Raw genomic sequence first — 13,706 nt, 5'->3', positions numbered from 1 at the left:
AGGGGGAAGCAGAAAATATAATCTGAGCTAAACTAATCTTTCCTTTACTGTGTTTTTGTTGTAAATGAAGACAGGCAAATAAAGAAAATGAATGTGTGAGAACTGTTACTTTCCGGAATGAATTTTGTATTTGTTTTTTTTGTTTTTTTTATTGTGTTGTTCCTGTTTTTTTGTTTATTTTGTTAATTGTAAAATACAATGACCATAAATGTAATGACTGATTAAGTTTTTGCTTATTACAGAAGGTAAGGCCTTTTGTATTTGGTGGAATATTTCTTTATTTCCTTGTTGTAACAATGCTTTTTTAAACCATTGGAAAGCCTGTTTATTTAACTTTCAAATGGCGCCACATTTGTACGGGAAATCATTTGTAGGGTGAGCAAAGTTGAGTATTTGGGCTGATCATGCCAGATCATCTGTGTCAATGTCAAATAGCTTCTTCTGCTTGTTTTGAGCTGCTGGTCCCCCGTGTGCAAGCAATCAGGGGCCTAATTGGTACCTGACTAGCAGCACTTGTGATGATGGGTCCTGCTGCAGCGGTCAGTTGGGTTTGAAGGATCAAAGCATGGTAGAAGATGCAAAGACGCGCTGATAGATGCGCTGATGAGGTAACTGCTTTAGGTGGAGGCAGCATGATGATGTGAGTCGGCATCTCCCTCACTGGAAAAATGAGGCATCATTTCAGCATGAGAAGCATTTTTAATGCAGATATTGATCAGATTCTGCAGGAGTGACTTCCCTGCAGTCCTGACCTCAACCTCACTGAACACTTGTGTGATCCGCTTGGGAAATAAACATGCTTCCTGTTGGTATGAGATTTACACTGTTACAGTAAAGAAACAATTCAAAGAAACAAACATTCACACCGGTTCTGGCTCTACATGCCTTTTTTATGCCAGAGAAATGTTGAATTTTTAAAGTTGGCGTCCATTTCAGTCTTAAATTTCTAATTTAGAGTATTTTTAGTAGTTTTATGGATTTCTCTTAATAATTTAATGACTTAATGCAAAAAGATGGCTCTCCTCTGCAGTACCATCTGCTCAGCTGAGATATGTGCCCATGTGTTGTTGACTTTGTTGGGAGTAAACAACGGAGATGTTGTGCTGTATGTGTTGTCGAGTATTCCTATCTAGACGTGTAGCGGTTTGTAGGTCTAACGGAATTACACATAACATGCTTTTCAGTTAACGGGGAAGTGACGCTTTACGAGATCAGAAGTTGCTAAATTTCTGCTTTTTCCGGTCTAATTGGGGGGGAAAAAAAAAAAAAGCTGCGGTTCCAAAAACAATGCTCCTTATGAACCATTAGCCAAGATATAAATGACAAATTATTCTCCTTTTCCTGCCTGAGCAAAAGAGGCATCAGCTTTTATTTGTTTTGTTTTTTTTAAACTGTTTGTACAGAGGCTGTGCTGGAGGCGACTAGGCTGAAGCCCTCGGGAACGGGGGGTTGTTTCATCCCCTGCCAGGATCTCCTCTGTCCTCCTTGAGCCTCAGCTTGCCTGAATAATGAGCATGCAGCCTCTTTAGGGAGGAGAAAACAATCCGTTTTGTGATATGTGAGCACAAATGAAGATTTATCTTTCAGCAAAGTGTCTCGTGATCTGAAGAAACAAACCTTCAGCATATGTAATTTAGTTTCCAGCTCTTTTTTTTCTCTCTCTCAATCAGCTGATGACTATCATTTTATGGAAACAATATAAGACGGTCATTATCTCCTATTTTGTTACAGATTAAATCAATTTGATCTCTGTGTGTGTTGCCTCCAAAAATATCTCCAGACCTAGTCTGTTTTTTCACTGAACAGTAAAATAAGCCGATTATATCCTGCCACACTGCCAGAAGTAGTGCGTTTATCCTCAGTGCTCTTCCCGGGATAATTAGACTAATTATTTTTGATTGGCCCATGGATGTCAGTCCACACAGCCGGACTGAGAGTGAGCTGCCAGTGCTCCTGCAGTCTGGTAAAGTGGATCAGTCATGCCACTTTGTGTCTGTGAGTTGTTGCTGTTTGTTTAGGAGCCTCCATGTAGGTGTCACAGTCAGTAAATTAAAAAAAAGTAGGCTATGCCCAGTGTAATAGCCCCACACACAGAATCCTTTTGAAAATTTAGCGTTTTCCTTTGAATATTTTACTGTCAATGAGGGTTAGAGCAGATACATACCGGGGGTTCCTGCAAAATCATTTGACAAAGTACTTGAATGCTGCTAACATAGCATCTCTTTGCGTTCAAAAGCCACGTGTTGGAAGGTTTTTCTGGGCTTTTATTTATTTATTTATTTATTTTTTTACCAAATGATGGTTGAAAAAGATATTCGCTGAAAATAGGTCTGTGTTTTACTTAAGAATAGCAGTTATCCTAACCTGCGGTAAACAGTGGCCAAAGTGCTTTTCTTTTTGAGAATTGAATAGATGTTTCTAATAACCAAGCTAATGCTTAAGCTACTAACTGAAAAAGCAAAGTTTTACCATTTAAACCACTCAAACATTTAAAAAAAATGTTACAACCGTCACATCCTTTTACACGAATATACCGTACCTGTCAGGAAAGCTTTTAATTCGGGAGCACTCTGACCCCTGTCTACTGCAGGTGAGACCTTGGCTACGCTTAAGTTCTGCGTAAGTCAACAACTTTGCAAAGGGACTAAATGTTCCCCAGATACCATCATCATGCAATCATTATACTCATTTTGACCAGTGTGCTTGTAGTCCTTCTGAAAATGATTTTCTGAACCTCAGAGATCAGTGTTTCCGGGTGCGATGGCTTGAGTGATCAGAAGCCTGTTTACCTGGGGGATTTACCAACTAAAGGAAAGGAAACATGCCAAAACGTTCAGTCATCACTGTTGCTTATTTGTGCTTAAGGCATTATATTTTCCTGACAGTTGGACTGGGTTGAAATGTATTAATTTGTTTTTTTGGTTCATCATAACAAGAGTTGCTTACTTTTTGCTTGAACAGACAGTGAATTTTGTCATAATTTCCTGTTCATAAACAGTTTTGGGATTGTAGAATGTGCCCAATAGAACCTGTTCATACCTTGTTTGGTAAAAGTAGAATTAGTTTTATATTGTTTATTGTAAGAATGGTCACATCTGGCTCCTGAAAAGCCCAAATGATTGCAGGAAAACTCAACATTTTTTCAAACAGTTGATCACAAAAAGGTTTTGTCAGTTTGGTTTTACATTATATACAGTTTTAATGTTCTCAACATTTAATAGATTCTACAAGTGTACACAGAATATCTGGGATGTGTTTTGGATGACTCTTCATGTTTGTGTGCAGTCAAGCAGCGTGAAATATGTGATAACTTTGACCATTTCTTCCCGTTGTCCTTCCTCTGTCTTCACAGCAAGCTGTTCACAGAGTTCATCCTTAAGGTCCCTGTTGGTCGCCTGGTGAAACAGAAACTAGAATGTCTGATCGACATTGTCCACAGTGATCTCTTTACTCATTATGGTAAGAACACACACCCGCACACTCACACATGCACAAATTGCCTGCTGCTTTTCAGTGCATGGTTCAGTAATATAGGCAATCACACACACCACCTGCCCCCCTTAGGCAGCCTGATGTGAGGCTTCTGTAAAGGTCATTGATGCCCACATCGTGGAAATCCTTATTGTTCTCTAAAGGAGTTAAGCTTTCCTCCTCTCAAAATCACGTCACTTTATTAGTTTTAGTTTTTAATGATGTTTCCTTTACGGTTTGTATGAGGGAAATTCTCTGTCTCCGTCACATACAAGCTAGTGCAGAATGCTTGGGCTTGTTGTTGCAGAAGCATTTATATTCAGTATTTGCAGCCAGATAAGGACGCGGCATCATGCCACCCTGATGTTCAAACCACTTGAGGCACCATTTCTCGGGCTTAAGTTGAATTAGGGTCCTAATTTGAGACGAGCACACCCACGTGTTGCCCTTTGGTGGAAATTTTTGTTCCAATTTGGCTGACAGGGATAACACTTGATGCCTTTGGGCAGCTAGATAATGTACAGGAAGTGAGCAGCAGTTCTTCTCTTGCATGGCTGGTCTCTGCCTTCGTTACCAGGTGAGCAGTCCAGGATGTAATGGGAAGTCTGTCCTGTTCACTAACGTGTGATATTGAATACAGCACAGTGTAAATGTCACTGCTTTTTAACTTAATAACCTGATTCTTTCATACTTTATAAACTTAAAATTGTTCATTTGATAGCGTGGCCAGTTAAGTGAGTGGCTATTGAAGCATATTGGTCGATACTTGCTCCTCTGGTCGTTACTATTGATTTGTTGCTATAATTGTGGACAAGCCAACCGCCTCCTGCTGCTTCTGAATGGGGAGCTGATCAGCGGGAGGAGTTGTTGCTGCGATAGAGGCGCAGATTATTCTGTTGCTCAAGCCTCACCCCTGCTTCATGCACTGATGCTTTGATAATCTCTGCTAATCTTTGTTGTGCATATGTGTTTGCAGACTGTGCAGATGCTGTGATGGAGAAGCCTAATTGCCAAGTAAATTTGTTCTCTCCACATTAGTGTCAAGCCGAGCTCCATTTAGGATATGCTTTGTTTTAGATAATAACCACTGCAAAGTGCAAATGAGGTAACTGGGCAGTTTCTGAGGTGGTCTAATTGTCTGTATAGGTACAAGTGCTAATGGAGCTCCTTTTTTGGTTGCTGGCTGATCACCAGGTGGTTTCTAAAAAGGCTGTCTCCTTGGCCAATCCCAAAGTTAAATGTACTGTAATGCTTGGAGTAAATCAACAGGCATCTACCTTGGACAATGCCAGTGGTTTACATATAGTTGATTAAAATGCTCTGCACGTATTTATTTCCTGTAGTTGCATTATGATGTGTGTAAATGCATCTATAAAATTGGTATATTTTAGACCCTGATGTGCTTAATTCTTCAGATTAACAACAAAATTAGGAATTAAGGAAAATCCCTCCTATATTAATCAATGATGCATGCAGAAAATAAAAATTCAGTGCGATGTCTGGGATGCATCATGCATGTGATTGCAAATGAAAAGCTCATGATTTCAGCAAAGATAGATTATTTCTGTTTTTGTTTTGGAGCGAACATTTATGACTGTCGATAATGGAAAAGAAGCGAGCGGGACAGATTCAGAAGAGACTTCCAAATGGGCTCAGCGGAAGAGAAAAATATGTCAGCTGAATCTCTGTGAATGAGGAAAGTCACTGTTGCAGCTAAAATCTGTTTGCGCTGGAAGTTGGAGGAAAGTGCTCATGGCCTAGCTTAATAGTTCCACTCTGCTTGTCCCGTTCCTGAGCTATTTCTGCTGTGTGCACATGCAGCAGTGAGCGTGTCTGTGCCAAAACGCACCCATATGATTGTCTATTCCAGCCTCTTTGTTTGTGTTTTGCTACCTGAGCTTAATTTTGAGTTTTGAGGTGATACAAAAGAGAATGAGGATTAAGGAAAAATGACACATTTAATACTTTCAACAATGTAAAACACCCCCAAGTAGGATATTTGCTTATGTGTTCAGCCTCTGGAAAATTTTGAGACACACAGACATTAAAAAAAAAAAAACAAAACCCACACACATCCCACTTAAGCTGTTTCAGGCGGATAGCTTGGTATTGTATTCACCAACATAAAGAATATCTCAGTGCAGACACGGTTGTCACTTTGTGTCAAGGTTGAGGAACACGTGGTAGGCCAAACTCTTGACATTCACATTTCTGTATGGGTAAAAAAAAAAAAAAAAAAAAAAAGAATCTGTTGTTTCTGTTTAAGAAAAAAAAAAAAAAGCATTGTAGAGCAGCTAATCACAAGAGTATATTCACAAGGGATTTATTTCTTTTGTCGGTGGTTGGTGCAGACTTTTGGTAATGGATTAAACTGTCAGAACTTTGCAAAGTTGCATGTTTGATTAGCGTTGCTACAATAAGGATGGCTGCAGTTTTTCTAGGAACTACAGTTGGGAAAAGTTGGCCATGAATTTAGCTTTGGAATAAAAGAACTGTTGCCCGGACAAATGTTCCCCAAAAGAAAATTTAGAAAAAATACTTCTTGATTAATTTGCAGGAGATATTTGTGGAATGATGCTCTGTAATGACAAGCTCTGCTCAAACTTTGACTTTACTAACATTAGATCTCTAAAATATAAGTGAATTAATGGGCTTAGTTTGTCGTCTTGAAGTCTCAAAGCTTATTAAGGTTTAATTCAGCTACTATTCTTGGGCTCGAATTGCCTCATTAAACACTTTATTGATGCACCTCAATACAAATGTTTTTCCTGTACAGAACTTTTGTTATCTATAAATGTGTATTTAGCTCTTTTTATGAAAGGCATTTGTATTAATCCATAATAAATTGTATTAATCCTTAATAAAGCAAACTGAAGCGATGCAGCCGGTTAACTGGATAATTAACATTTCCAACATATTTTCCAACCTAATTTAAATTAAAATCCTCCTCTTATGTGCAATATAATCACAAATTTATTGCTTTTTGTTTGGAACACAGGTGAAGCTGGCTTCCAAACATCTGTGATCAAATTTTCCCAGTTCCAGTTACATAAGGTTCTGCGGCAGCATCTCATCCTAGAGCTGTCCTGTCTACCTTATTAAATAATTGCATGACTCAGATTTGGGACTTTTGGAAGAGTTTGGGAATATTACGCCATTTTAAAAAATCCTCACGATGGAGTCCTGTACTTCTGCTCATGTTTGTTGTGTTTCAAACCAAACAAGCCAGAACATAAGATAAGACTATAGAGTTTTGGTTGTATATTTAGCTGAATTTGTTTCGTTGCCCTCAGAGATTTGTCGTAATGCTACGACAAAGGAACATTGACAAAATTACAGAAATCCATATTTCATACTTTTCCAGTTGTTCTGTAAAACATTTCTTCTTATGTTTCCTTTGTCAGTGTTAATTACATAAATGCCAGAAGTGATTAGAGCTAGCTTCTGAATGAAGACATGGTCTTCAGTCAGAGGTTGGCTTTCCTTGCACTTGAGATCAAAATATCAAAGGATTTTGGCATGTTTATTCATGTTTTCATCATCAGACTTGAAACCGTGCTATTTGACATACACTTCCTTTACTTAAGGGTCAAAGAATGGAAAACAATGTCTGGATTTGTATTCATTACCTCTGGGTATTTTTCAGGAAGAGGTCCCCCATAGTTCACTCTATTCATTATGCGCTTCATCCTGCTGTTTATCATTTAGCCTCGAGCAATACGAACAATTGCCTAAGCTTTATATTTATTTGTGTGTGTGTGAGTGTGTGTTTTTTGATGAATGATGTGCTTCAAACTTTGTGTCCCAGCTTTTTGCCTTCTCAAAGCGGTAACATTATCAGGCAAAGGAAGAGCTTGTTTTGTTCAGACCTAATGATTTTACTGAATATCCCTCTGCAGTGCCATCATACAGGTTTTTATCTGATTATCATTATTTTTCCTGCAACAGTGTCCGTGACAATTTTACTGAAGCCGTTTTGCTCTTAAGTCTCTTGGCGACTACTGGGGCGAAAAGGGTTTTTTTCTGGCTGCATGTCTATGTAAAGATATACTGTTTTAAACATCCATTCATTCACTCATTTTCTTAACCGCTTGTTCCATTTAAGGGTTGCAGGAATCTGGAGCTTTTCCCAGCAATCATTGGGCGAGAGGCAGGATATACCCTTAACAGATGGCCAATCCATCACTGTTAAGGGTAATGTTCACCTAAACAGATCTGGTATTTGAAAATATCATTATCTGCCAATAAGCCCCAGCTGCAGCCTGGAGAATGGGGCGGGGCTGTATATTGGGCGGAGTTGGATGTTCAATGGGCGTGGTCAGTTGTCAAATGGGCGGAGTTGTACAGGGTTAATCCAATCAAAATGTCAAGCTCCGCCTCATTTTCCAGGCTGCAGCCAAGACACTCATATCTGCTGATATCTAAATACCAGATATTGGTATCGGATCAGAACCTCCAAAAAGTGTATTTCTAGCTTAATATCTGACCCTGTAATGTCTGTCTCAGGTTTGTTTTCCAGATCATTGCCTCTGATGTGTCCAAAATGCAAAGCAATTAGCCAGCTTATTGCATGCTTCTGTAATGAATTAAATGGCACAAGCAAAACTACAGCTGACATTTTCTGCTGCTCTTTTTGTTTTTTTATGTCTGTGCAAAAAGGAATTTAGATGAGAATGTTTAGTCATCTAAGCCTTTTTTGTGTTAAACAGATTTGGTAAACATGTTTATTTTCTTGTAACTTCAAGATTAGAGGCATTGAACAGATGATCACACCTGTATGGATACAGCTGTAATCCATTCCTCCAGTAGAAGAGGATTTGCTTTGATACAGCACTTTGCAACACTAGACATGCCTGGAGAGGAATTTGTTTGGCCAATTAAGTCTTGGTTTTCTGTTTTTGCCAAAGCAAATGACTGAGGATTTGAGTTGGTTAGATTTTGTGTAATAATTTATTTTTCCTGATCTGATATTGTAGGAGATGGTTGAGATTGGCTTGGAATTCTCAGCCTTGTTATTATATCTTTCCTCTTGCAGTGATGCTTTCATACCACAGCTGTTATCTCAAAACAAAAGCATATATTGGTCACATTGTTTCAGCTTCAGTCCTCTGAGATTAGAAAGTTATTAATAAGCAGCATGTAACCGCAGTTGGTTTGCCTTGAACATATGCTGTTCTGCTTGGTGCGATCCATCATCTACCCGGTGTGTTTAGCGCGGTAGCAAATGTGTTTATTTGTCGTGTCCCTGCAGATTGCCGTGAGATCCTCCTGCCGCTGATGACGGAGCAGCTGAAGTTCCACCTGGAGAAGCGAGAGGAGCCCAAGGCCTGCTGCCAGCTGCTCAGTGACATCCTGGAGGTGCTTTACAGAAAGGATGTGGTAAGAAGCAAAGAGATTGTATTTCTACAGCTTTTTAAAAAAATTTCTTCTTTTCATTTCCCCGACATAGCTACCAATCAAAGTGCCATTTTAAATCAAGTTTATTTCCGTACAAGGTTTGAATGAAACCTCTTTTATGACAGTTGATTGACAAATCTGCTAGGTCTTTTTTTCGCTCAGTAACACCATGTACACGTGTAGCTGGGTTTTTGTGAAACCCAATATCTTCCCCTCTCCAGCCAATAAAAAAAAAAAAAAAAAGTCCAAACGACGTAGTTTTTTTAAATTTCAAATCCATTCACACCTGTCTGCATGACCACGCTGTAACCTTTAGGTGGCGGTAGCGTCTCTAATCCTATCCCATCAGAATAACCTTCCATCTCACGACGTCACTTCCACAAAACACAAAACATGCCTCTGGTGTGATGTGGTTAGGAGGCGGAAAATAACTGTCCATGATCTCATCCTTGTCTTTGGTCGTCTATGTGGAGCGACAGTGTAAAAACAAACAAACACATGACGCCAACACAGTCTTGAGGACGTCCTTGCTGTTGAAAACAAAAGGTCACACATGTGACATCATGCTATTTTTTGTCGCAGACAGTGACTTTTAAAAACCTGGTGCACATGCAGATGTGCAAACTAAGTATTTGCAAACCTACACTTTCGTCGGAGGGTATTTAAAGAATTGTTTCTGTTTGCATAAATCTGCATATTTGTGTGCATGACAGGCCAAATTGGAGAAAAATATCTCTCTTTTTTTTGTGAGATACCCTGCTACTTGTGGACAAGGCCTAACTCATTTTAAACCACCGGAGGCCATCTACTGCATGCTCTCTATGAATAGGAAAATTGGTTGCAGAAAGCTTGACCGAAGTATGGCTAAAATGATGAGCGTTTATTCTTACAGTGTTGGTGGTATGTTAGTTTTCTTTTTTCATAATGTCAAATAATAGCTTTTACTATTTGTTAAATAGTTATTACAGCGCCCAGATATAGTGGAAAAAATGTGCATAACAAATTAGTCGATTCCATCAAAGTATTGAGGAGTTAGAAAAAACTTCTAAATATTCAGTTTACAGTGTCACAAAGCACAGAAATGCAGCACATTTTCCTACTTGAGTACCCATCCCCGAAAAACAGCCATCAGCCTTGAACCTCACATGCTAAAATGATGAACCACATACACAAACAGTCATCTGTTCTGTGACTGTGTTTCATCCTCTGCCATACCCAGACTGCTGATGTCCTCCCCAAGGCCCTCTCAGACTCTTGTCATTGATCACCATGGTCTGACCTCCCACGCTCCACTCTACCAGGGATTATCCACCTCTTCCTCTTGCTCTGGCTTTTACAATACCTCTCTCTCTGTGCTTTTCAGAGACTTGCTCTCTCTTTCTCTCTCGCTCTCATATCTGTCGTCCATATCAACAAAACCAAAGCAGTCCCATGCTTACCAACACAGAAGCTGGGGGCTATTTTGAGACAGGATCACACAGGCTGCAATGTTCTGGGACCACATCCATCACTGAACTCTGTCACTGTGTTACTGTTGCGAGTTTAACTATCTAACACAGACATATAAACACCTGTCACAGCACCCAAAGCAGCCTTATGGTAGTTCCTGCTGTGGTATGTGTCTCCAGCATGGTGAATGACGCACAGACTCACAAGATGAAAACAATAGCAGCCGCTCTGTTGCAGGTGGTACGGTAATAAATGGAACAGGATAGGTAAGAAAAGCTTGCAGGATATTTTTGTCTATTTCTTTGAATATGTGGAAGAATGCCTGTATATACACTGACTCACCTCAGCTACAGACAAAGCTGTGTGAATTGTTAAAAGTTTTGGGAGATCCTGCAAAGCGCCATCAGCTAAGATGTTTTCTTCCACTGAAAAATAGAATCGGACCTAAACTCAGAAAACCTGGACCCACTGAGCGTTAAGACACCACTGGCACATGGGGAGTTTTCTTTCCTAAAGTAGACCGTGTTGGGATACCTCAAACATTTCCAAAGATTTAGAACCAGTCGACTTACTAACTTAAAAAAACTAAGATTTATGTGGAAATTGTACAAAAGGCATCAGAGCACTAAAGGATTTAAAGAACATAACATGTAAATACTTATCAAAAGTTAAACCCTTTTAACTTTGGAATAAGTTTGTCAAGTTTAGCAATAACCTGGGCTGTGTATACCTGCTATACCTGGTATTCCTTGCTACTTCCGGCCTGTATCCCCTGATCCTATCTGAACTTCCTTAATCCTTTATGGCATAGTGTCAACAAGGCATCAGAAAAATTCCTGAGCTTTTTGTTAGCATCGCACAGTTGCCGTGGCTTTGTCGGCTGATGTTGAGAATTTCACGTTCCTACACATCTCAAAGGTGTTCTGTTGGATTGGGATCCTTTGACTGTAGAGGTCGTTGGAGTACTGTGAACTTATAGTCATGTTCAAAAAACCAATTTGAGATAATTTGGATTCTGTGGTACTAAGGCGCCCAAAGTGCACTGAGAAAATGTCCCCCACACCATTACACCACCACCAGACTGAACCATTAATACAAGGAGCTTGCTTTCATGTTGAAAGCTGAAATGGAGACTCATCAGACCAGAGAATGTTTCTTCAGTGTTGTGTTGTTCAGTGTGGGTGAGACTGTGTGGAATTAGGCACAGTTTTGTGTTTTTTAGCTGACAGGGGTGACATCCAGTATAGTCCTTTGCTGCTGTCATCCATTTGCCTCTTCAGATATAGTATTCTGCATACATTCGCTTTAGCCACTGGTTACTGCCTTTCTATCATCACCAACCAACGTGACAATTCTCCTTTGACCTCTGACTACCACATTGGGGTTTTTCCAGAGAGTTCCCTGTATGCCCTAGAGATCCCACAACAACTAGGCCACGTTCAAGTCACTCATCACCTTTCCTCCCCATTATGATGCTAGGTTTGAACCTCAGTAAGTTGTCTGCTTACATAAATGTAAAGAGTTGCTGCCATGTGATTATTGGACTAACAGTTTGTGTTAACCAATTGAACAGGTGGACCTAATAAAGTGGATGGTATGTACATGATACATGATGCAAGCATATTTGTCTTATATGCTGGAAGGTCTCCTTTTATTGCTCTAACTTCAAAGGGGCTTCCCTGTTTTCACATCTGCTCGAGACGAAGACCTGCATGAAGGAAATTCCATCAGATTCACAAGTCCACCAAGGCCCACAGTGTTCGTCTGCTTCCAGATATTTGTTCCTTTGGGCTGAGTGGGCATACGTCTCCGTTCAGAGAAGGCATGCCAGACAAAAAAAAAGAGCAGTAAAAGAACAACGTGATGTTTGTTTTAAGGAGTGACTTTACAGAGTCTGCCATTATCCACACTTTTATAATTTACACAAACTGATTATATATCCAAGCGTGGGCAGCCTCGGTACAGCTCACCCAAAAGGCAGCAGGATGTGGAAAGCACGTACCCACTCACTGTCACAACTTTTTAATGGTATTCAAGTCTGAACTCAAGCTGGGCTAAGATGTTATTATCCTCTGTTACTCTTTCTTCAACATATTGCCTGCATGTTCCAGGTTATTGTGTTGCTGAATGACTGAGCGCTGCACAGGGGTAAGCTGTTCTGCAGATTGCCTGATGTTTTTTCGACCAGATTCTCGATATCGTCCTGATAGATTGGAATGCAGACCCTCCATCGGACACTGCACAATGCCGGTTTCCATAGATGCGGACAAAGGAGAAATCATTCCTCTGATACAGGAACACAAAGCTTACCTAGCTTTTGCAGGAACCCACCTGAACAAAGGAAGACATGTTTATCAACTCTTCTGTGGTAGAATAAGATTTAAGATAGAAGTGTTCGGACTGAGGTGCAGCACTGTTGAGTCGGAAAAAGGAAAATTATTCAAAGCCAAGAACATCATTTGAGCTCTCAGCCAATTTCGTGGAATTGGGAGGAATCACTGGACTAATCTTCTCAATCTTAACAACTTCTTAAGAAAAGAGTATTCCATGATGATTTATGTAAGAAAGCCTCAGGCAGAATTGAATCTTCCAAGACAGCAACTGGAAGCACACAACAAAATGGTTAAGACGTGAATAATGTTCACAATCTGAAGCAAAGATTGTAGATTTTAGTGCAAAGACCTGCAGATTGCGGCAGAAAAAAGGCTGTTTCAAAATCTCCCTAATTTTGGGAATGATGAGAACTTCAGAAATGTCAGTTTCTTACATATGTTTCTTTGTTTTTTTCCTCTCTCAGGGTCCCACTCAGTGGCATGTACAAATGATAATGGAGAAGCTGCTGAGGACCGTTAACAGGACAGTCATCTCCATGGGCCGTGACTCTCCTCACATTGTAAGTGTGTCTGATTCCCTGCAAACATCACGATTCTAACTATAGCTCTGTACCAGTTTCTTTTTTTTAAAAATTAGTTTACAAATACACACACATACATATACACACTCTCAACTTAAGGAATTGTATTACAATCCAAAACTATCAATAAAGATGAGGTCTACGTTGGTTGATTTCACGTTTGATTTCACGTTCCTGAAATCAAAAAGCAGTGATTTGTTCATATCTTTCTCTGGCTTTTGCCTGTGTCTTAGTTTGTATTTTTGTATTTGCACCTTTGCTATTTCATTTTTTTTTTAATATCTATTATTTGCTTATATGTGTGTCTGATGATCCTCACTTATTAGTACACATCAGATGCATCTGATGTGCTGTAATCTAATCACTGTATCCCTCTGCTCCTGCCATCAGCATCCTTCCAGTCACACTCAGATAGAGCATGATAGCAGTTAATGCAATTATTATTCATTGTGTAAATACGCCTTCTGCCTTAAGT

At 39.7% G+C, this 13,706-nt stretch overlaps 1 protein-coding gene across 2 annotated transcripts in view; it reads left to right on the top strand.

The window, feature by feature from the left end:
• The window catches only part of dock1 (dedicator of cytokinesis 1), a 228,474-nt gene that overhangs the window by 85,023 nt on the left and 129,745 nt on the right, over positions 1 to 13,706 (top strand). For both annotated transcript variants that reach the window (XM_079260765.1, XM_079260764.1), the window contains exons 25-27: positions 3,353 to 3,459; positions 8,723 to 8,850; positions 13,115 to 13,210. In XM_079260765.1, the coding sequence (XP_079116891.1) occupies positions 3,353 to 3,459; positions 8,723 to 8,850; positions 13,115 to 13,210 (331 nt within the window). The remainder of the gene's footprint in view (positions 1 to 3,352; positions 3,460 to 8,722; positions 8,851 to 13,114; positions 13,211 to 13,706) is intronic.

Source organism: Telmatherina bonti (genome assembly GCF_933228915.1).
Source record: "Telmatherina bonti genome assembly, chromosome: 21".
Classification (NCBI taxonomy): Eukaryota; Metazoa; Chordata; class Actinopteri; order Atheriniformes; family Telmatherinidae; genus Telmatherina; species Telmatherina bonti.
Note: the sequence above shows the minus strand (reverse complement) of the source record. Positions and strands in the feature narration are given on the sequence as shown.